Source organism: Catharus ustulatus, chromosome 4 (genome assembly GCF_009819885.2).
Source record: "Catharus ustulatus isolate bCatUst1 chromosome 4, bCatUst1.pri.v2, whole genome shotgun sequence".
NCBI lineage: Eukaryota > Metazoa > Chordata > Aves > Passeriformes > Turdidae > Catharus > Catharus ustulatus.
Genome location: NC_046224.1, coordinates 56,407,815 through 56,430,836, shown reverse-complemented (window position 1 = coordinate 56,430,836; position 23,022 = coordinate 56,407,815). Strand labels below are relative to the sequence as shown.

At 37.9% G+C, this 23,022-nt stretch overlaps 1 protein-coding gene across 1 annotated transcript in view; it reads left to right on the top strand.

Annotated features, from left to right (window-relative positions):
- The window catches only part of CNTN1 (contactin 1), a 217,568-nt gene that overhangs the window by 145,506 nt on the left and 49,040 nt on the right, over positions 1-23,022 (top strand). The window contains exons 4-14 of the mRNA XM_033057359.2: positions 7,180-7,321; positions 10,265-10,437; positions 12,319-12,414; positions 13,286-13,492; positions 14,715-14,811; positions 14,967-15,148; positions 16,324-16,448; positions 18,411-18,528; positions 20,136-20,286; positions 20,769-20,896; positions 21,586-21,761. Of these exons, the coding sequence (XP_032913250.1) occupies positions 7,180-7,321; positions 10,265-10,437; positions 12,319-12,414; positions 13,286-13,492; positions 14,715-14,811; positions 14,967-15,148; positions 16,324-16,448; positions 18,411-18,528; positions 20,136-20,286; positions 20,769-20,896; positions 21,586-21,761 (1,595 nt within the window). The remainder of the gene's footprint in view (positions 1-7,179; positions 7,322-10,264; positions 10,438-12,318; positions 12,415-13,285; positions 13,493-14,714; positions 14,812-14,966; positions 15,149-16,323; positions 16,449-18,410; positions 18,529-20,135; positions 20,287-20,768; positions 20,897-21,585; positions 21,762-23,022) is intronic.

Below are 23,022 nucleotides of genomic sequence, written 5' to 3'. Positions count from 1 at the left end.
CTTAAATTATTAATGCTTGGACATTTTCCAGAACAGTAGGTTCAAAAAGGTATTTCTGAACTGAGGGCTAGGATCTAGATTATTTAAAGCTTTTTATCACAGCGTACAGAATTATTCACATTTTCCATCGAGAGATAATAATTTTCTTCCAAAATAAATGAAGTGGATGGATATACTTAGTACCTGTTTACCTTCTCTGTCTTGTCCCTGCTTGGATCTTAGAAGACCATTTCCTGCTACTTCTGTGTCTGAAATTCGTAAATAAATAATCATAATGTGTTTGGTGATCACAGTGCTCAGAAATGTGGAAGCGCCCTGTTTATGTTTTTGCATGCCTAGTTGAGATACTTTCTCTCATTCCCAGACTATCTTGTTTCTGAGAATGAGCTTCTCAGACACGAGAGGGTCCTCATTTCCCTGACATATTGAAAAATGTACAAGATTTCCTTCTATATATCAAAGGGTGTCTGGTCTTGCAAGGCTAATGCAGAGCCTGATAACTTAGTTGAACTGATAATGAATGGCTCCAAGGCTCTTACATTTTGCATTCTTTAGCACTCAAGGTTAATCCAGCCATGCACCATGTCAACAGATCTTTGTCCATCTCTCATGTTAAAATATGTAACTAGATACAACACTTTGGGATAGATCAATACTCACACCCAACCACTGTCTCGGGCAGCCACTTTTGGCAATGTTAAGTGCCAAGGAAATAGATAGGTGTACAGGAAGCAGAAAGAAAAGAAGAAGGCTCATTAGGAAATGTCACGTAGACAACAGATGACAGGGCCACCTTCCAGAGGGAAAGATTCTTATACAGAGTCTGTAATCTCATCAGGTGAGAAAATATTTTCTTGACCTTTGCACAGACTTCCTAATATTTTTAGCACTATTTAAAGGTCTGGATGTTGTTTTCAGAATTTACTGAAGAATGCCTCTAATAGTCAGATGATAGCAAGAAATTTACCCAAAACATAAGACACTGTTTGGGAGGTCAGATGGCCCATCCTCTTGTCTAAAGCAGGACTCAAACATAGGATCTGTGCTCTTCATTGCATCCTCAGTTTGCCTAATAGATCCATTTTCTTCTTCTTTCTCTACTTCTGTTTTTCATGTAGGCACAACTTCAGTGAGCTCTTTCTTTTCCTTGTACTCTTAGTCTTCCCTTTGTCACTCTCCAAACTTTGTCACACAGTCATGGTACTTCACATAAAGTGTGAACATTTTTTGCAGATCTTTTCACAGCCTCTTTCTCTTTTCTCCCATTTGCTGTTTCATATCACCGGTCCATGCTCACCTCGTGGTTGAGAATGTAAAGTTTATTGTTTTCCATACCTGAAATTCAGTGTGCACATCCTATTCTGCTCAGAAAGACACCTGAAACCGGATTCATAATAGATTGCAGCAGAAATGCCTTTATAAAGCACATTTGATAGGTGTGAGAAGCAGGCATTCACTCAGTATAATTAATAGTTCTAGCAGCATTAAAAATGCATGCTCTGAAAAGCCTAAGTGCTCTGTAACATCATTTGAGTGCTAAGGTGAAGAGTCAGCTGCATATGATATGGCTATTTGCTGCTAGAAGCTGTTGTTATTCTGTATTCATATTTGAGAAACTGCACAGAACATGTCATCAGATTTCTGGCTTAGTCATTCCAGTCTCTGAGCAAGTATGTGAATCTTGCCTATTCAGTCTGAAATTAGTTCTTCTTTTGGTCTAACTGAGTAGATTTTTATATTGTATTGTGCTTCAAAATGTGAAAGAAGGCAGATTATTTTTCAAAAGCTTTGCCTTTCTAGCTGCTCTTCTTTGCTTCTTTGACAGAATTCTCATTACATTACAGCAATTTCACGATTATAAGCTGCAGCTGATTATAAGCCGCACTTCGGACCAAAATTTTAGTCAAAATGGTGTGGTTTATAATCCTGAAATTGCTGTAATTCTTTTTTAAAAATTAAGTTGCCTGACCATATATCTCAGAGCATAACAATATCTTCTATACCTGCTCCTGTCCTCAAGGGAAACGGTGACTTTTCAACCCCAGATTTGAAGTCAAAAGGGAACTTGTTTTTTATCTGCAAACAGTCTTCTTCTAGTGTTGTAATCCAGTAATCCAGTGTCCATAGGGACATAGGGAATTCAGAAAAAATAAAAAATATATCTGCAGAAAGAGTGTTTTTATGTATATTTGGTATTTTTACACTTGTATAATTCACATTCCTTATATATTCCTGGTATATAGAGAGGCTCTTCTTTTATAGGTTTCCTGAAAACTGTCTGATTTAGTCAAAAATGTTTTATGACCAACCAGCACTTTTAAGGGCATGAGTACAAAGTCATAATTTGATTTAAGAACATTCATCTTTTACATGACAAATTTACTAATCTGAAAAGATTTTCAAAATTACAAGATGTACCAAATATCTATAGGCAGAACAGAAACTATTCCAAAATGTTAGAATTTTTCCATCCTTAACCATTGCTTTTGAAAATCATTCCATCGTTAACTATTGCTATTGAGTTAAATTATTCAGCCATCTCTGAAGACCTTATTAGTTAAAACTGTGTTTGTTTTGCTTGTTTCCCATGTATTAAAATATTCTTACAAGTCTCTGGTATCTCTAAGATTAGGAGCAAGGCTCTGATCTTGAATGGAAAGTGAACTTGTTAGCAGTCATGTACTCCTTTGTTCTCCCATGAATTTGCCTACAAGTGTCCATACTGTTACTTCAGTCTCAGCAGACACTTGTGAGAATTAGAAAACTGTTGTCTCAAAATTTTATCTATGTGGAGCATGCACTCCCTCCTCACAGAGTCATTCTGTACCTAGAATGCATATTTGACATTTTCACAGAGAAAAAAACCCAGTTACATTGTGGATTTACTGAGAAGAATTTCCCCAGAACATTCCACCTTTGCTCTTAGTCTTGCTTCTTAGACCCCAGAGAGCAACTTTGTATGTTTGGAGGAGATAAAGGAGAAGGGAGTGCAGCAGGGGTGGGCAAACCCTACCAACTTTACAACAGCATCCACAAATGAAGGACAAAGATTTGGAAATACAATTTGTGTTCAAACCTGTTTTATATTTATTTACCTTTGAGTCTTAGACTTTGCAAACTGAAAATATTTTCAGTGTAGGGCCTTTTTAAAATTACATTTTGAAGTGTAGAAGCTAATACATACCTCAGCTTAAAAGGAAAGAAAGGTGTGATCTGGAAGCAATGTAATTTTCGGCTTTAATACCCAACAGAAGGGGTTTTTTTGTCTGATGTAGTAAAGATTCTTTCTAAATACATAAAATCATTGGAGATGATTAGGCTATAAGAACAGGAATAACTATGTGTAGTTGTTTTGAATGTGGGTCTTTTGGATCAGAATTTTTTGTTCTCTGTGAAGTAAGTTGGTTTCGCTGTATTTCTAAGGGACAAATCTTCAGTTGCTAATTATCTCTGGATTTGGCCTAAACAGTGACAAATAATTAAATTCATCAGAGAAGGCACACAAGGTAGTATTAGAGGTACAAAGGGTGAGCTACTTTGGTTCTCAGGAGGCAGTGAAGGACAGACAACATTTTTGTTACCCATACTGCTTCAGTTTTGCTGAAGCACAGAATATAAGTTCAGGTGACTCACTGTTTTGCCTTCACATTTTGATTCTTGAATGTGTGATGCAAATTCAGTTTGACTGCTAGTTAAAAAGGGATTACTTTGAAACTCTATTCTGTTTTCAGAGGTGTTGCCTTCGTTGGGGGAGAAACGAAGGCAAGTGGCGACCTGGTTAGAGTGGGCCACGGCGAACACACACACACACTTACTATCCCAGTCACCGGACAAATCACTCGCTACACTGATACAGTCGACGGTGAAATGCCTTTATTTCTCGGCAAACGCCGGCTTAAGTAACTTTGGTACAGTTGTGATTGGCTAACGCCATGGAGAGGGCGGGGCCTAACTCCTCGTGCATAACGGTGTCTTCTGAACGAACTTTCCAGCTCACCACATTTCCCCCCTCTCCATGACCGATTAAGCCTTCGCAGCTGTGCTAAACTGGTGTTAGTAACAACTCGTGAAACATATTAGTAACAACACGCGAACTATTTTAAACGTCTAAATGCAATCGCAACTTGGTTATAACTTATCCAGGCTAACAATGAAACAGGGACCAAACATTAACGCGGGTACAACAACTGCAACTGGTCCCACTAGGGTGAACACATGGGTGGTAAACTAGGGCTGTTGGGTAAACAGGGGAATCGAACTGATTTAATTGTTGGAGCTTTTGGCCGTGACGTTGGAGCTTGTCTTCGAGTTCTTTGCTTGGCCGATGAAGCGGGTTTGGCAACAACAGAACACCAAAGCACGAAGATGGAACACGAGGCTGATGAGATGGATCACAGCTGCGAACCTGTCAAAAGAAACTCAGAGATCTCATTAGTTTTATCAATTTTGTTAGACAGCACAGGCTTTATGGATTTTAATGGGTACCACTTGATGACATCATCATATTTTACTGCCGCGTACTCTCTGCCCGTTACAACTAGCTTCCATCGTTTCTTTAGCGCAGGAAGCTTCTGCTGTCTCCAGAGCAGTCACTGCTTCAGAGGTTAGCTCCAGTTCACTTGCTGTGGTGTCATCACTTACATTCTTTCTAGTCTCTGGCACTGTCTTAGCAGTGCATCCTCCACAGTAACACCCAGTTCGGCTGCTTTCTGAATTTCTTTCTCTTCTCTTGCCTGCTCAATGCACTCTGTCAGAGCAGCAGATATCCATGATGGTGATCTCTCCTCAATGCTGCTCACCACCCTTTCTTCTTCCACAACGGTAACAGCAACTGCATGTACCAGCCCTTCAGATCCTTACTCCATCCTCAGGGTCTCCTCTAACTTTTCTGCTCTCTCTTCCTCTGAGGTTTGTTCTCTCATTGCTTCAGCATCTTTCATTCGTTGGGCTTCCATCTTCTCCTGTTCTGCTGTTTCATACTCCGATAAAGGAACAACAGCTGGAATATCAGAATGTTCTTCAGCTGTTTCTGCCATGTCTTCTCTTGCTTGTTACCTGCAGCTGAGTCCGCGCACCAGGGCACTGGCAGAGGAATTCTCGCATGTGTGGGCACACTCCTGCCTGGACTGCTGGATGGGGACCTGGTGCCCCTCCAGGAGGAGCGCCCGCAGTCCTGGTGCGAGAAGAAGCTGGTGGAGGGACTGCTGCGTGGATGGGAGCTAGATGTTCTTCTTCTGTGACTGGCTGGTTCGATGCCCAGATGCCTTGGAGCAAATCTCCTGTCTTTCTCCCCCCTTCTTTTCCCTGTGTTTTTTTTTTGTTTTATTTTGTTTTTTTTTTTAAACCACAACAGACGAAAACATGCATTTGAATTCCCTTAGTTTGGTGAAAACCACTATTCCTGATATTTTACAATCCCATCTTTATAATTTTCTCCCCTTGTCAGTCAATTCCAATCTGGCCACAATTGAAAGAGACTGAGGAGGTTTTGATGGCAAACGTTCTTTGCTTAGCTAATATTCCCACCTGACCAGGGCTGAGATATTAGACTAGGCAAAATGTTTTTTCCTATTATATTTTAAAACCCAACCTTTACTGAATTTTGAAAAGTGGTAAGGGATAAGTATTTTAGAAAACCACACAATTTCAATTCAACAATGAAATGCTTTTCACCGAACTAATTCACCCAATTTTGGTTCCTCAAACCTATAATGTTAAAGAAAGCAACGTCCCTGAGTTCTCTGAATGGCTAACAATATTTCGGCGCCCCGGGACTTTCACTTCCTGGTTCCGGTGGGCCCCTTTTGTCTGTGCGCGGTGTGAGTAAGCCAGTATGTTTGATGGGAACGGCTGGCGCTTTATTTCTATCAGAATCAGATTCCGATTCTATACTGGATATGTATAGTTTTGTGTGTCTTTGCTTTCCCCACCGCTCGTGCCGTGATGTTTGCTCGGCCCACCCAAAGTCGCTATCCGAGTCGGAGGAAGTGGAGTGATAAGGAGCTTCCGGCCACCGGTGACTTTTGTCCGAGCTCTGCCTTTCTTTTCCCCCTCCCCTTCTCTGTCCTTCTTTGGGGGAGTTCTCCTCCTCTGAGGGGAGTATCTTGGGGTGAGCTCGCTGGTTGGCTCTTGGGCTCTCCTCCCTTTCGTTGTCCGCACCCCTCCCCCCATGTTCGTCACTGCCCGTGTGTGAGGCGCGAAAAAGCTCTTGGCCCCGCCCCTCGCCCTCAGGCTCGGCGCCATCTTGTGACGCGTAGAGCAGCGGTTTTCTAAAAACTTCTTCAGGGCTCGCCTCTTTAAAGATGCCCCGAGGCTCACACATTTTCTTGCAGTCTGGCGACCGATTAGTAGCAGGATTGGGGGTTGAGATAAGGGACTGGGGCCGCGAGCGGTTGTCAGTTTTCGACCCCGCACGATCACCAGACGCAGTCTGAGTGGCGGCCACCTCCACTTTCGGTGTGATTTCCAAATGGTCTCGGGCCACTCTCCAAGTTTCCCGTTTTAACCACGCTCCCTCCAGAGTCCTCACAACTCCTCCCCAGCTCTCCAAACGTTTACCAGAGCTGGAGACAATCACGTTGTTAGCGCAGGCGTTAGTACACTCCCTCCAGCACCCTGAATGCAGGGTGTCTGCGGTACGGTCTATCGCCCTCGATTTTAACAACTGCATGATTACGTAAACAAAATCCATTGATTTGCATTGGATGCCACATTGCCTATGCAATTGGGAAACTACCTTGCCAAGCGCATCCATTTCTTGGCGGTACGTGAGCGTCCTCACCGTCGGGGTCAGATCCAGCTGCCTCGACCGCCCACCTCTTCCAGCGCGAGTTCCGTCACCCGATCGCCCTCAGCCGCGTGTATTGGGGGCTATTCCCCCACCCGAACACCTGAGGGCGATCCCGGGTTTCGGCGCCACTATGTTGCCTTCGTTGGGGGAGAAACGAAGGCAAGTGGCGACCTGGTTAGAGTGGGCCACGGCGAACACACACACACACTTACTATCCCAGTCACCGGACAAATCACTCGCTACACTGATACAGTCGACGGTGAAATGCCTTTATTTCTCGGCAAACGCCGGCTTAAGTAACTTTGGTACAGCTGTGATTGGCTAACGCCATGGAGAGGGCGGGGCCTAACTCCTTGTGCATAACGATGTCTTCTGAACGAACTTTCTAGCTCACCACACAGAGGAAGGAAACAAAGGTTACGGACCTGTTTTTGAGGAGCAACCTATTGATACCATCTATCCAGAAGAATCTTCAGATGGACAAGTTTCAATGAACTGCAGAGCTCGAGCAGTTCCTCTGCCTACTTACAGGTAACATCTCCTGATTTGATTTTCAGATCTTGCATATTTTATTCAGCAGCTATTTCAGATTGTGTTATTAAACGATTGACCATCTTAGAAGATTGGAGTGAAGTCTTCAAGGTGGGAAAAAATGGGGAGATACACAATTTTTGAGTAAGACTCAACCTTGATTTGATTTAACAAAATGTCTAATCAGCATTAAAAACAGCATATTGTTTTAAATGTTTTCAGCTTTTGAAGGAAATACTGATCCATAGGAAAATTAAAAGAAAAAAAAAAAGTGACCTTTTAAAAAAAATTGAGAGGCTATCTTTCCTGCTTAGGCTGAAGTTGCCTGAGATTTGCGTTTTTGTTCTTTTTTGATTCAGAATGGCTTTTAAAATTCTATTTTGCTTTGAAAGGAGTTGAATCTGGATATTCTACATCCTATGTTAATTTGCATCCAAAGTGTTGCAGAGCAGTGATCAAGAATGTGTCAGCTATGCTACTGAAGACATGAAAAACTTCTTTCTGAAAACACATTTCAACTAGTTTTAATACAGATTCTCAGATGACTTCTTGTACAATAATTATATTATTATAGAAAGCTGTGCTTTGTAGTGCATTCATATGAGTTTGTCAGCCATTATCTGCTCATTGTGTAAAGAGTATAAAATGTACTTAAGATTATCAGTATTAAGACTGTGACTAAATTACAACCTGATCATAGGCAGAAAACTGCTTTCATTGTACTAAAGACGGACACAATATCTTGCCAGCAAAAGAGATCCATTTCAGTAAATTACCCATTAGTTTATTGCTGCCAAGTTACATTTTTTTGTGGGGATCTTTTTCTTTTTCTGAATGAAGCACAGAGACAGGACCAGGACTTCTGAGTTGCTTTAGAAAGTGCGGTTTATTTTTTTTAATCTTTTACACAGGCAGAAAGGAAAGGGTAAGTTTGTCCTGCAGTTCATAGCATGGCTCAGAAGTCACAAGACCTATGTTTATAGGGTTCTTTAAGGATTTATTAACCAATAAAATACTGCCAACAAAGATATTTACGTAATTAAACCAATATTAAGAAATTTCATTTAATTACAGTGTGACCTTTCTTAGCCAATCCTGTTCTGACACACAAATTCACATTGCTGCACCCTAAGAGTTTTTATTTTTTTCTATATTTTAAACTCTGAAGCTAAACCTGTCTCAACTGTGCTTAATTTTAAGTTTTGGTTTAGAGGCTCAATGCTCTGAGAATTCCTTACATTTTGAATTCCAATTCATTTCAGTAAATTGCCCTATGACCTAACCCCAGTACTCACGTGTGTTCCCACACTGGTTTCTGGAACAGAAAAAAGCAATCAAGTCTGTTGGCTATTCTTTTAAATCTATCACAGTATTGCGGTCAACTGTGGTATTACATCTTATTTCATCTTCATTGCCACTTAAAAAAATATGCTAGCAGGTTGTCTACCTGTACAAAACCACCATTTGAATATGATCCTGCTATATGACATTTTATTACACTTACCTCCTTTTGCCATGCTTGTAAAGTGTGGAGAGATTACAAATGCTAAGATTTGAGACCCTTTGAGGTTCTTCCCCATCCCTTCCAGTTGGTCCAGAGACTCCCCCAACCCTGTCTACAAGACTGTAAACACACCATCCATAGGTGATTACAGACTAAATAAATTTTGACATTCTTATTTATCTGTTGTGGGCTCAGCAAAGTCTGAACTAGCAAAATCACTCTCAAAGAATTGCATTGCAATGACATTTAGCACTGATAGGTGATGTAATGATACTTGCAGTACAGAACAAGGACACTTTTCTTATTTTCTGACACATTATTTTTAGTATACCTCCATATGTTATCTTTGTCTCAGCCCTCTAACAGTTATTGAGCCAAAATTCTTCTATCTTGGAAGCAAATAACTCCTTCCTGCCATTTCCATTGCAGGATGACCTGTCCTCAGGACATTTATACCTAGATATTTCTGAACAGAGGATATATTTATTTTTTCTAATAGAGACATAAAGTATGTCTCACAGGGCTGAAGTGATGTGTGCGTGTGTTCATTCCACTCTTACTATTGTTTCTTTCTATGATGATTGCAAGTTCCACGTCCAAATGAGAACTCTGCATATTTTGGTACATATTTATGCAGAAATAATTTTAAGATCTTTAAATGTATTAAAGTTGCATCTTTGTGCCTAGGAACCACGCAGTTCCTTTCTAAGGTTACGGGTTCCCTCTTGTGGACACAGTAATAAACACGAATATAAAACATGAGTACTGGTACCCAGTCTGTGTTTTGTAACATTTCTTAGAATGAGTAGAAATCAGTCAGAACTGGGCTGCCAGTTTCTGTCTTAATCCTTCAAGTGAAAATTGCAGTAGTTCAGTGAATTGACTGTGGGGTTTTACCATAATTAAGGGAAGAGTGTCCAGCATCTTACTGAAGTAGTAGTAAGTAGATCTTATATGAAGCATGCCACAGTTTTGCACTGACTTTACTGGCATATAATATTTTATAAAACATTTTCATTTTCTGCAGCAGGTTTACAAAAATCTCTCATTACTCTATACTTTAGAAGTGTAGAGGAAGTACATTTTTATCCTGTCTGGCCTTGGATATTTACTTGAGATAGGTTTAAAATCTGTGTGCTTGGTGACTGGCTAATTGATTCCCAGAGAGCTCAAGCATCTCTTACTGCTTGGCCAGCCACTATGTTTTAACAAACTATGTCACATCTGTAAGAAGGAAGAACTGACACTGTTATGTTTAAAAGACCTCTGGAGTTCAAATCTATGCCTCTTGCTGAAGGAGAACTTAAAACTTGTATAGAAGAATATTAATAACTTCCTACATAATTTGTCATAATTTATGAGTTATTTTTCACATCGTATTTCTTACCAGGTTTGCTTTTGGGGACCAAATCTTACATCTGGCTTTTCTTTCTAAATAGGTGGAAACTGAACAACTGGGATATTGATTTAACAAAGGAGCGCTACAGTATGGTGGGAGGCAGACTTGTTATTGCTAATCCAGAGAAATCAAGGGATACTGGAAAATATGTCTGTGTCGTGTCGAACGTCTTTGGAACTGTCAGAAGCAGTGAAGCCACTCTGAAGTTTGGATGTAAGCTATTGTTTATGTCAGAATACAGAGAAACTGTGGTTGTCTAGGAATGCCCAATGTTTCTACACTGCAGTGTATTCTGCTAACATGTGCTGTATCTGTATTAATCTGCAAAATCAGTATCTGAGGTGCCTTAGTCTGCAGAGATAGACACAAAATAAGTTTGTAAGCATTTTATATTCTTTAGCATTCAGCTGACATAACATAGCCTGCCCAGTGAATTACTGTTAAATTATTAATTGAAGAGACTCATGGAGCCAGGTCTGGAGATAATAATGTCCAGACTCTTTTAAAATCATAGTAGGACCTGAGGGCAGATAGTCACAGAAGAAAGACTTGAGTGAGGGCATATGGTGATGAGGTGCAGTGCAAACACAATTGCAGGAGGATGGCACAGCACTTGCTACTAAAATATGCCCTGACTCCTAGGCTAAAATGAATAAACCCTGCTGGGGGAAATTTCTGTCAATTTCTGACAGTCATGAACTAGTATTATGAAGACCTGCATATCATCAAATACATGAATTGTAAAAAAACTGATGTACTAAATGAAGACTAAAGCAAAATTTTATGAACTTAAGACAATATTTGGGATTTTTTTTTTATTTTGCCTTAAGTTACCTTCTCCCCAGATGTATTTTATTATCAGAAGGCAGAAAAAGGAATCCCAAAAAAAGGGAACCCACTCTAACTGGGTCCATTCACAAAGCCCTGAGTGTCCTGACACTAAGGGTTTGGTGCCCCTCCGTAAGTCCTTGCTGTAGAAGATCAGACATAAATTTCAGTTTTCTGATAGTACTTGTGAGACTGTGGGACCACAAATATTAGGGAAAGACAGAAGCTATAATAAGCTGATGGAACATATCATCATTGATATAGTCTTACTCTGTATTTACCCAGTGTATCTTCTAGAAAAAAAATTGAATGCCAGGTCGTTACTTTGTTTTAATGGAGAAAACATGAACATTCCATTTGTGGGATATTTATTTATACCAAAAACAGGCTTCAGTCATGTCAGTCCTGAATATTCAATAGGATTAAAAAAAATAAACCAATAAAACTGATAGATGAAGAAATGGAACCAAAACAGTCTGAGGCATGTTTTCTGCCTACTAGCTCACTGGCTGCATGAGCTGAATGTTGATAGTGTGCTGAACAGAACCCTAATATACAGTGTTTCAATATGTAAACTGGAATAAGGTAAAGAGGTAAGGAATAGTGAAGAGATAGCTGGAAACTGATAAATATCTGTTTTTTTAAAAGCCTACTTTCATTCTTCTTTATACTGTTTCTCCTTTTTAATGACCACCTATAAAAGACATTTCTTTTTACAATCACTGTTTTTAGAGAACTGAATAGAGTTGCTAAAACTAATATAGAAAATGTCTGATCTTTAGTGTTTTTTTCTTTTGCTTATGCATAAACTGATTGAAAAATGTCAGCAACCATTTAGAAGAGTTCAATAGTATTGACCAGCTATAATTTTGTTTTTCTGACAAATTTACTGAAACTGTGGAACAAAACCCACATTCTATCATATACTTCATCAATTAGTTCATCTCATAATACTGTACATACTTTTTAGATCCAGTGCCTTAAAACTCACTAGAATATTTTAAACCTCACTACTCTTAGGGACAAAGTCTGCATTACTTCTTTTTTTCCCCTGGCATTTATAATTATGATGACAAAAATAATGTAAAAAATTTCATTTGGTGATGACAAATAAGTAAAATTGTTATTAGGGGTCAGCAAGTTTCTATCTCCCATGTATTCATGTATTTCTATAGTAATCTCTACAGGAGTGAAAATAATGATAACAATAAATAGTTACAGTAGTTAAAATCCCTGTTCTTCTCCCCTTGCTTTCTTTAAAACTAGTTCTGGATCCCTTTCCACCTGAGGAACGTCATGAGGTTAAAGTACGAGAAGGTGTTGGAGCAGTATTGCTTTGTGATCCCCCTTACCACTACCCAGGTAATTCAGCTAAAAGTGCTTTATTTTCAATGTCTTAAGAGTAAAAAATAAATCAGCATTTACTTTTGCATGTTTCCTTTATGTTTACTTAAGCAGTAACTTTTGTGCAGATTGAGAATCACCATTTAGGTTAGGTTTCTCTTTTGAATATATTTGTTGTTGACCATGTGTTGATCATTCATTCCACGTGGTAAATTCACCTCAACTGCTGTGATCATGGGCTTCTGTTAAAATCATGGAACAGCAGAAGCACCCCCAGAGGGTCAGATGTGAGGTTGTTTATTCTCTGGGAAGTGACTTTTTCTCATCATTAGCTCTTGAAGAGCTCTGCAGGGATTATACCCATAATCTCAAGCATCTGGAGGTCCATCGTGAGGGATGAAATCAGCTGTTAGCATCTCTACTACCTTGTAAAATGGACTAATGATATAGTTTTCATGCTCAGTTTAAGCAATGCAAGGAACTGAAGAACGGAGACATATTACTAGTTATAATATTCTAAGGTTTTGTCTAAATCACAAGACTGGTGAAAACTTCCCATCTTCTCAGTTGCATAAGTCAAGGCCCAGCTGCCTCTCTCATCCCATCCCACTCCAGTTCCTGTGGGGTGGTTGTGCCCAGGGCAAGGTGTGCACAGTGTGGCCAGGTCCCCAGTAACCTGCACTGACAGCAGCAGTGCCCCAGTATTCTGTGTAGACTGGAATGAGCTGGCTGCTGAGACATGTATAAATCTCTCTCATGTAGCTGCCTCTCCAAAAAAAAAACTATAACCTAGAAATCAGACTCAAGTGATTTATATGCACACAGTATTCTGTGGTTTAAATAGCTGATAGTGTTGGGTTTTAATATTGACTAAACTATTTTCCTCCAGATGACCTCAGTTATCGCTGGCTTCTAAATGAGTTCCCAGTGTTCATTGCTTTGGACAAACGACGATTTGTGTCACAGACAAATGGCAATCTCTACATTGCAAATGTGGAAGCATCAGATAAGGGCAATTACTCATGTTTTGTGTCCAGCCCTTCAATAACGAAGAGTGTTTTCAGTAAATTTATTCCACTTATTCCACAATCTGATCGTAAGTATTTATTGGAAATACCATGCACAGCATTTTAATTGTTTGTGTTATAATTTTGCTAATTTGTAACTACATTCATTTCTGTATGGAGAATTATAATGGCTACTGCACGGTGTTACTTGGTGTTTCAGATGCAGAGGTACAAATCATTCCCTTCCACAGTGAAAACTTTGTGAAAGAAATCTTCATGGATTAATTCACAAACTTCCTTTCAAATAATTGAGAACAGAGTTCATATTTCCAGAATCCCCATCTCTTTTATGTGATAAACTCCTGATCTCATCCTAAAATCTTCAATATCTTTTCTAGTCTTGGCATTGGTTCAAAGGAGTATGACTGTAAAGTAGAAACTTCATGTAAATGTTGATGAACAGCTTCAGGATTTGCTTTTTTCCCCCAGAAAATCCCCCATGAAATAGGAAAATCCTTTTCCCCTGATGTAACTTCCTATCCAATGGTGACCTAAGAGCTTTGTGTCTCACAGTCAATCTCCTAAAATGCCTCTGTGGCTTTGTGTTACCTGGATTATTTGCCACTGTTTCTTCAGGAGAACTGCATGTTTTCCAGATAGGAACCAAATTCCCTTTTGCCACTTCAGACTGTCAGTCACTAGATTCTCATAAACTGATCATCAGTTTTTCAGAGACCCTTTTATTTGTACAATTTTCCATATTACTGATTGAATTTGTGCAATTTTAAGTTAATGATCTTTGACCAGACATTCCAGTATTCACACTGCCATCTTCTTGTGGAACTGCCAGAGGGTTCCTACAGCAACTGCTAATAAGGAGATCTGATTACATTTACATCCCTGTGCACTCATTAAACTGTAGATGTGCTTGTTCTAGCTCCTTCCTACACTTACTTAGATAAAATTCAGCTTAAATTCAAAATAATTCAAAGTATTCTATTCAGTAAAAAACCTGGGGAAAACAGTCAGATTTTTGTCTACCCACACAGCTTCAAATGCAATTAGAAATTCTGTGAAAAATGTTAGGATTTGTCATCCAGAGAAAGATAACTAGATGCTGAATAAAACAATTATGCCTTACTAGTAAAAGTTCAGTGCTTAGTCAGACATTATGAATTGACAGGCTGTTTATGCAGTGTAAAGAAGAATTTTGTCTGGAATTCTAAGAAAAGTTTTACTCAACTATGGAAATTTTAACAGCAGTGTAACTTTCTGACATACCTTTTCTTAGAATCTTTTTTTTGATATTAGGAGCAAAAGTATATCCTGCTGATATCAAGGTGAAGTTCAAGGACACGAACGCTCTCCTGGGGCAAAATGTGACTCTGGAGTGTTTTGCTCTTGGAAAGTAAGTGTGTTTTCAAGTTCTTGTACAGCACAAATTGCTTTCATATTTCAGGGAATGAAAATACATATTTCATGATCAAATGCTCTTTTTGTAGTCTGCAATTTAACCGCCAGTTCTTGAACACGCTGATTTGTACTTTACTGTACCTTTTCAAGTCCGGTTCCTGAGCTCAGATGGAGTAAGTACCTTGAACCCTTGCCAGCCTCTGCTGAGATAAGCATGTCTGGTGCAGTTCTTAAGATCTTCAATATTCAGTATGAAGATGAAGGACTCTATGAGTGTGAAGCTGAAAACTATAAAGGAAAAGATAAACATCAAGCAAGAATCTATGTACAAGGTAGGAAGAACAGTTTTATTCTTATTGATGATCTGTGTTGCTTTCACTTATGTTGGAAATATTTGTGTTTTCACAGTTGATGTCAGTGTTGATTCATACTATCATCCTCACACGGTACTGTTCAAGTTAATAGAGCAGCATCAAAATTCTTGCATTAAATTCCAGGCATGATATTCAGTAATAACTGAAAAACTACTCAATTTGTCTGGTTATGATTGCTGGTATATTCACTTTGACAGTTCTGTGTTAATATGCATAATGTAAATTAAATCCATTTCTAGTACTTGAAGTGAAAGAACTTCTGGAAAGAAAAAGACCCCATTAGGTTTGTTAGGATTTCTTGTTTTCTCATTTTGCTTGTGTTTTCTTAGTTCTCTGTGATATTACCTACACACAGTTCTTTATTCATCCACCCTCTGTCACTTCTCTCCATGCATTTGGTTAAATTAGGTAACCAAAAATTGTATCTTACTGCTCATTAGGAAATCATCCCAAGTAACTTGGATTCTTGTCCGAGGTTTATGCCATAAAACCATGACATGAAAAGCTCACACATAACATCTGAACCACACTCAAAAGATTTGTCTCTTTCATTGACTGTACAGAAGATCTTCTGAGTTAAGATCCTCAGTTAAGTGCCAAAACTTCAGTAGATCAAACTCAAAATTAGTGTGGGAAGGTTATTATTCCTTATAATAAGTAAAACTAATAAATTGGTTTGTTTGCTTAGCAAAAGCAAATATGCTGGACCATTCTCAATATTAATTTCTTACATGTACTCTTTGGACCAAGGGAATAATTTCTTGGACATCCTTTCAGTACACAATTTTTCACAATTTCATGTCATTTAACTACCACTTTCATGGTGCTACTGAGTAATTTCCACACTGAATAATCTACAAATCAATGTAAGTTCTAATATCTTACGTCTCCTATCATTCAGGAACCATTATTTTAATTCCACATTTTCTTCTCATAAAAAGTTGTTTGAAGCCTTTTTAAATCTAGGTTGTAAGACAAAAACTTCTTTCTTTTTTGTACTGGCTCATTGCTGAGTTATCATCATTACTTTGAGTTGCCTGTTTAAGTATCATGGAAAAAAAGCAGTGGAATTAATACAACATAATATTATGTATATGCTATATTTACAATGCATCATGTATTTTGTTCTGCAGCTGCTCCTGAGTGGGTAGAACATATCAATGACACAGAAAGGGACATAGGCAGTGACCTGTACTGGCCTTGTGTAGCTACGGGCAAGCCTATTCCAACAATCAGGTGGCTGAAGAATGGTGCCTCGGTGAGTGTACTGCTGTAACACAGGCTTGAGTGGTTAGCTCATGGAAACAGCTTTTTGAAGCATGCATTATTAAAAAGTTAAATTTGATATATTGATCCAAATATTTGCTGATGACGCTTGCATGAGGCAATAAAATCTACTTTTTAAAGTTTCATCTCAATCTTCTCTTATTTCTTCAGGCTATTTAGTATTCACCTTGAATTATGAACTTAACTTTTCACACATGTTTAGGAGGTGGATATCCCTTTTTCTCCTGGCCTGTTTAAGTAAATACTTTTCACTCTGGATAACAAGTGTCTATCAGCTTCTCTTAAAATTAATCCTTTTACCACATTAAACATGAATGTGTCTTTAAAAATACAAGACAAAATAGTCAGTGGAGATATGACAATAAAGATTATTTTTTAAATTATTTTTTCACATTTTTTTCTAGAAACATAGTGTTATAGATTCTCTTGCATTGGATATGTGGTTTAAAAAAAGTAGATTTTCTGTCCTAGAATCATGTAATCATATAATGGTTTGTTTTGGAAGATGCCTTAGAGATTGCTTAGTTCCAAACCCCTAGCTTTGGGCAGGGGCATCCCTGGTTGCTCAGACCTCCATCTGGCCTGATCTTGAACAATTTCAGGGATGGGACATCCCCAGCTTCTCTGGGAAAAACATATTCAGGCATTTCAAGAGTGTATTCCAAGTTTATTGCTTATACTATATGAAAAGCCATTTAAAAACCAAGAGAATACAAGGGCACAATGCAGTTCTGCATCTGCTGAGCTGTGGTGACTCTTGTCTTGGCAAGCAAACAAAAAAAGACAATAAGGCACCCTGTTTTTCAACTGTATATCTATAGAAAAACATATGATGTTGGAGGGAGGACAGGGATATCACCATCTGCTATATGGAGGTGGCTTAAACAAGGAAAAACAATGCTTTTGTCTAACTTTGGTAGTTATTGCAAAAAAAAAAAAATTTAACAAGTGAGTTACTTGCTGGTCTCCACTAAACTTGGCTTTCACTAAGAAAAGCTGCATACTGGATTGCAGAACACAGTGTGTAAGTCTCCAGTAGTACACCAGAAGATTATGCTGCGTGTTACTATGATGATAAGATGATTTCCAAATAGAAGGTGGCAGAAATATATTAATTGCCTTAAAAATATAATTTGCTTCTGAATCAGATAACTTGTAATTAGGCAGTTCATTTAGCGCACAGCAAGGATTGCTTGTATGAAATCTGATTAAATTTTTTCACATGAAACAGTCAGAAAATGTTTTCTTTAATCTGTTCTCTTTTCAGCTAAGTACTATTCTCTTAACCTTCCACTCCATGTGCTCCAATGTACTTAGATACAAGAGTTAAAGCTTTCAGCTTGATTTTCACAAAAAAACTGAATACATTAACATGATCTTTCAAAAACTGATTAACATCTCTTTGTAATTTACAAAATGCCCCACTTTAGCTACCTTATTTTGATTGATTTTTTTTTTTTTTACATTAAAAAAAAGTGATAGAAAATAGCTTGCACTATCTCCCAGAGGAATCTGAAAAACCTCTACCTCACTGGGACTTGCTTTGACATTTCCTGTTGGAAAATGATGTAACAACAGAAAGTATTGACCAGTGAACATGCCATAACAAAGCTTATGTGCATAAAATTAATTTAATTCCTTGTTTCTTATTTATGAATCAGTACTTTTTGCATTGATATTATAACAGGGACTTGTGGGTAAATTTGTCTACTGACACTCAACTAGGACTTTTCCAGAAACTTTATTAAATGGCACTGAATCTTTCTTTAAAAAAAGGTGAACCCAATGTCACTGAAAAAGGTAAAAAAAAAAAAAAAAAGAAAAAAAAAAAGAAAAAAAAAGGAAAAAGAAAAAAAAATGTGGATGGGTGTGGATTTTTCAGCTTATGTGGTTTATGTTAATATCTTCTTCTTTTATTGATTCTGTGTTTTAGTTCCGGAAAGGTGAACTAAGAATGCAAAGTCTGACCTTTGACGATGCCGGCATGTACCAGTGTATAGCAGAAAATATACACGGAATTATTTATGCAAATGCTGAACTGAAGATTGTGGGTCAGTCGGATTATTTCTCTATTTACTATTTCAGGGTTGAGTAAGATAGCAGTTATATTTGCAAGTACTGTTTGGTAACAGATTCCTGTGAGGATGAAGCTAAGAACTCTCACTCAGTCTAGGTGAGATGGGGTTTATTTGAACTCTCTAGCTTTTTTTTGACAAATACCTGAGGACTAAATTAATCAACTTGTGGGGCGTGTTTTCTGTTCATATTAATGATGCTTGTTTCCTGCTGTTCCCCCTCAGAGGATAGGTCTAAAGTTACATGAAGTACATAGAGTTGCAACCTACACTTTTAAGCTTGCAAAACTGGTTAATAAGCATTTTCATTTTTGCTTTCATATGATCACTCCTGTGTGAGGCAAAATCTGCTTTTCAAGAAACCATGTTGTCATTTGCTTGGCCTTCAAAGCTTTTTGTCTTGACTCTCCCCTTTGGTTTTGCTTTCTACAGCCCCTTACACCAAAGTCACAATGTTTGTATGCAGTATAGCTGTGCCATTTCATAGCTGAATGTAGTTGAGAATCCATTGTGTTTTCCTGAGGAGGCTGTTGGAAGTTTGACTCTCAGATCCAGAGTTCTTAATTGCCTTAAACAATTTCTGATGTTTTTATGATTTTGTTAGAGCAGACACACTGGCTGTATGACATATTTTTCTAGGTTTCTCTTTGGTAGTTGCTGTTCTTTCCAACTTACACCTGCCTTCAGACTTTCCCAAGAACTAAATTATTCTTGGTTTTCCCAACCCATTGCACAAGAATGCTTCATTCTACACTGTTTTTCCATTACTATGTGCTCACTACCAGCTTGGTTTACACAAAATGAGCACTTTTTATATGTGCTTTTTCAAAATTCGTTGTTGGTAATATGTGAATATCGGCCAGAGTTTTGCTCTCTACTTCTGTAATTTAATAACAGCCTTATTTCCTCAGACTGTGCACACGCTGGCATGATTGCCAATGGTATGCCAAGATGCAAAATAGTTAAAAGCTATTTTTTTCTTTTATTTGGTTTTAAATAAAGAGAAATTTTGTTATCAAAGATCTGACCTCAGACACAAAAGTGTGGTGCTTATGACAGTCATGTCTCAGTACTCTTGGACATCTGAGAGTGCACCTAAAGCCAGCTGACCAAACAGAAAACCACAAAGAATAAGAAGGACACAGTTTTAGTTTGTAGAGAGGGTTAAAACCACTGGAAAGTAAACCTAACTATTCTTTGGAATTATGATTGAGTGAGCAACTTGTTAAAGAAATTTATCTCCAGGAATCTGAATTTTATTAGGACTGATCAAAAGGCCTTTTGAAATGGAGGAACTTTCAGTGGACTTTGATCTTGTTAGATTAAACTCAGATGAAAGTTCAGAAATCGATAGAAAGAAACTAGTGTAACACAGCACAGAGCTACGTAATGATTTTTAATGTTTCTTGTAGATCACTGTTCTTCCCAGTACATCTCTGTATCATTAATATTTTTCTCACTAGTCTGAGTAATGAAAAATTTAAAACAATTCAATAGTTCTGTCATTTATTGTATGTTGCAAACAAATTTTATTTTGTAGTAAAATCACTAACAGCAGTATTTGTGTTAATTTTTGCTTTCAGCTTCACCTCCTACTTTTGAACTGAACCCTATGAAGAAGAAAATCCTGGCAGCTAAAGGGGGGCGTGTGATCATTGAATGCAAGCCTAAAGCTGCTCCTAAGCCAAAATTCTCCTGGAGCAAAGGAACAGAATTGCTTGTAAATGGGAGCCGGTTAGTATTGACTGTTAGTGAACACTTTGAGCCCTAAAAATGTAACCTTACGTATCTATCTATCCTGTAGGATGTTTCTCCATTTGGCAGACTTCAGGGACAGGAGAATGCGTAACTTCAGGAAAATAATATGCCAGAATGTTGTTGGCAGTATGGATTCAAAGAGTTGGCAGGATATCCAATTTTAAACCAGTCTGGTTTAAGAATTGAATTGTACCATAAAACTCTAAGAAAAACACTTGAATGAGCACAAGTGAATAGAAGTACATTCTGTTGCTCCAGCAATCTGAGACATCCGATCATGCCATAGCAGCCTTTTAAAATATTTTTTTACTGTAGGTGTGTTTATAAATCCAGTAGTTAGATGTGAGCTTTCAAATGATGTTTGTGGTTTGTTCTTTCACTTACTATAGTCCTACAGGAAGCATTGCTTTCTAATATAGAATCCAGCTTCTCTTAGTATATTTTTGCACTTTCCGTAGCATACGTATCTGGGATGATGGGAGCCTGGAAATTATCAATGTCACAAAGCTGGATGAAGGTCGCTACACCTGTTTTGCAGAAAATAACCGTGGAAAAGCCAACAGCACTGGTATTCTAGAAATGACAGGTACGCCTTTGAATTGCATTAGTTTGTTCTGGGTAGAATCCCTTAATTCAAAGTGACAAATTTTTTTTCCAGCATTGCACTACTTTTTCAAGCTGTTCTACATCTTTTTAATTTAATTGCTCATTAACACTGAATAGATGCTTTTAAAGCATATTGCACAGTTTAAACTGGGTGTGTTTGTATCAGTTCTAACACTGTATCTCAATTTTCAGGGTTGATTTTCCATAAGAGATTGCTAAACAAGATGCATTAAATTGACATATTTTAGTGTGTTCACATTATTTTGTAGCTTAGCACTCTGAATCGGCCTAACCAAGTAGAACTTTCCATTCATTAAAGAGACATGTTTTAAAACACAGGAAATATTAAAATTTAAACAAGAAACCCAACACAAGTCATGTAAGATTCATCATGTGTCTTCCTTCTACTTGAGGCATAGTCAGTGAATAAAAATAGTTGTAATGGGATTCAGAGATTTAAACAGCTAAACAGAAGTCAGGTATTTTAGTTTTAAAATGTTTTCTTTGTTGTCTTCAGTTTGGTCCTTTGAAATGTAGTTGTATGAATAACATATGAACTAGACTTTGAGGGAGTGATTTAATGTATGATCAAACAGTTATGAAGCTGAGTTTATATTTGAAAAAATATTTATTTATTGGAATTCTCCATGTTTGCCATTAACTTCACAGAAGCTACAAGGATTACTTTAGCTCCATTGAATGTTGATGTCACCGTTGGAGAGAATGCTACCATGCAATGCATTGCATCCCATGATCCCCAATTAGACCTGACATTTATTTGGTCTCTAAATGGCTTTGTAATAGATTTTGAGAAAGAACACGAACATTATGAACGGAATGTTATGGTAAGATGCTATAGATCCTTATTTAATACATGAAAGTCTAGTTTTCTTTGTTGTGATTAGTTGCATTTTCTGTGCCAGCTGGGGTCCAGTAGGCCAAGAACATAAAACAGAATTCCAATTCAGACACCTTACAGACACACACACACTTGCAGGCAGATACCTGAAATCAGATATATAAATTGATGTAAGTATTTTTGTACCTCAGATAAATCTCACTCTGATTATTAGTGAAACTAGCTGATGAGTAGACAGCCTAATTGTAAACAGGGTGCAAATTACCTCAAAAAAGTTTGCATATGCATTCATTTTTACTTACCCATGTTTTTCTCATCAACATTTCTGGAATTTGGCACAAAACTGGGCCAGATGGTGGGTAGGAGTCAAACAGACTGTCAACAATAAGGAAGAACAGTTTATGTGAAGGCTAAACAAGTTAATACAAAGATACTAATTTTGGCTTATAGAACAATCATAGTTCATTTGTATTTTCATATATGGCTATGGTTTTAGAGTCTTTTATCAGGGTTTATTTAAAATTAACATCTCTATTGGAAATCTTTTCTTGTTATATCTAATCACATGCTAATTTGGCTAATATTCAGCAACCTCCAAGTGGTTGCCTACTTGTGTAAATATTTATTCTGTTATCCTGGATTTAATTTATACAAAAATCCTCATATTTAGATACCTTTTTTTTTTTTTTTTTCGGTGCTCCCAAGGAAACTGTGGCTATGGAGAAAAAGAAGTTGTTAATGGTAGTTGTAGTGTCTCAGAACACTGGGGATCACGTTTAGTTTCAGCTCTGTGTTCAAAATGATGTACCAGTGCTTCCTGAAGAGTCCAAGAGATTCCTTTTTTGCTTTTAGAATCTGTTTATCTCCATGTGAAAAGATGTTTAAAGTGTAATTATTTAGGTCTGATTTGGAACAAAACAGCCATTTGAGGAGTTAAGAGTTGCTTCAATCTGCTCATTTGCTGGGTTTTAAGACACAGTTAAGAAGCCACACTGCTCTCTTTCAGTGAGAGAACATATCTGTGTCCAACAAGCCGGCAGAAGTGTGCTAAGATCAGCTGATGAACAAGGAAACCCAAAGACATACACTCCTTTCTGCAATAAATCTCCTGAAAGTCTATGCCCACACTCAGTAGCAGGGTAGTACAGTAATTTCACGACTATAAGGCACACCCTTTTGACTAAAATTTTCCCCCAAACCCGGAAGTGCGCCTTATAGTCTGATGCGCCTTATGGTCATGAAATTAC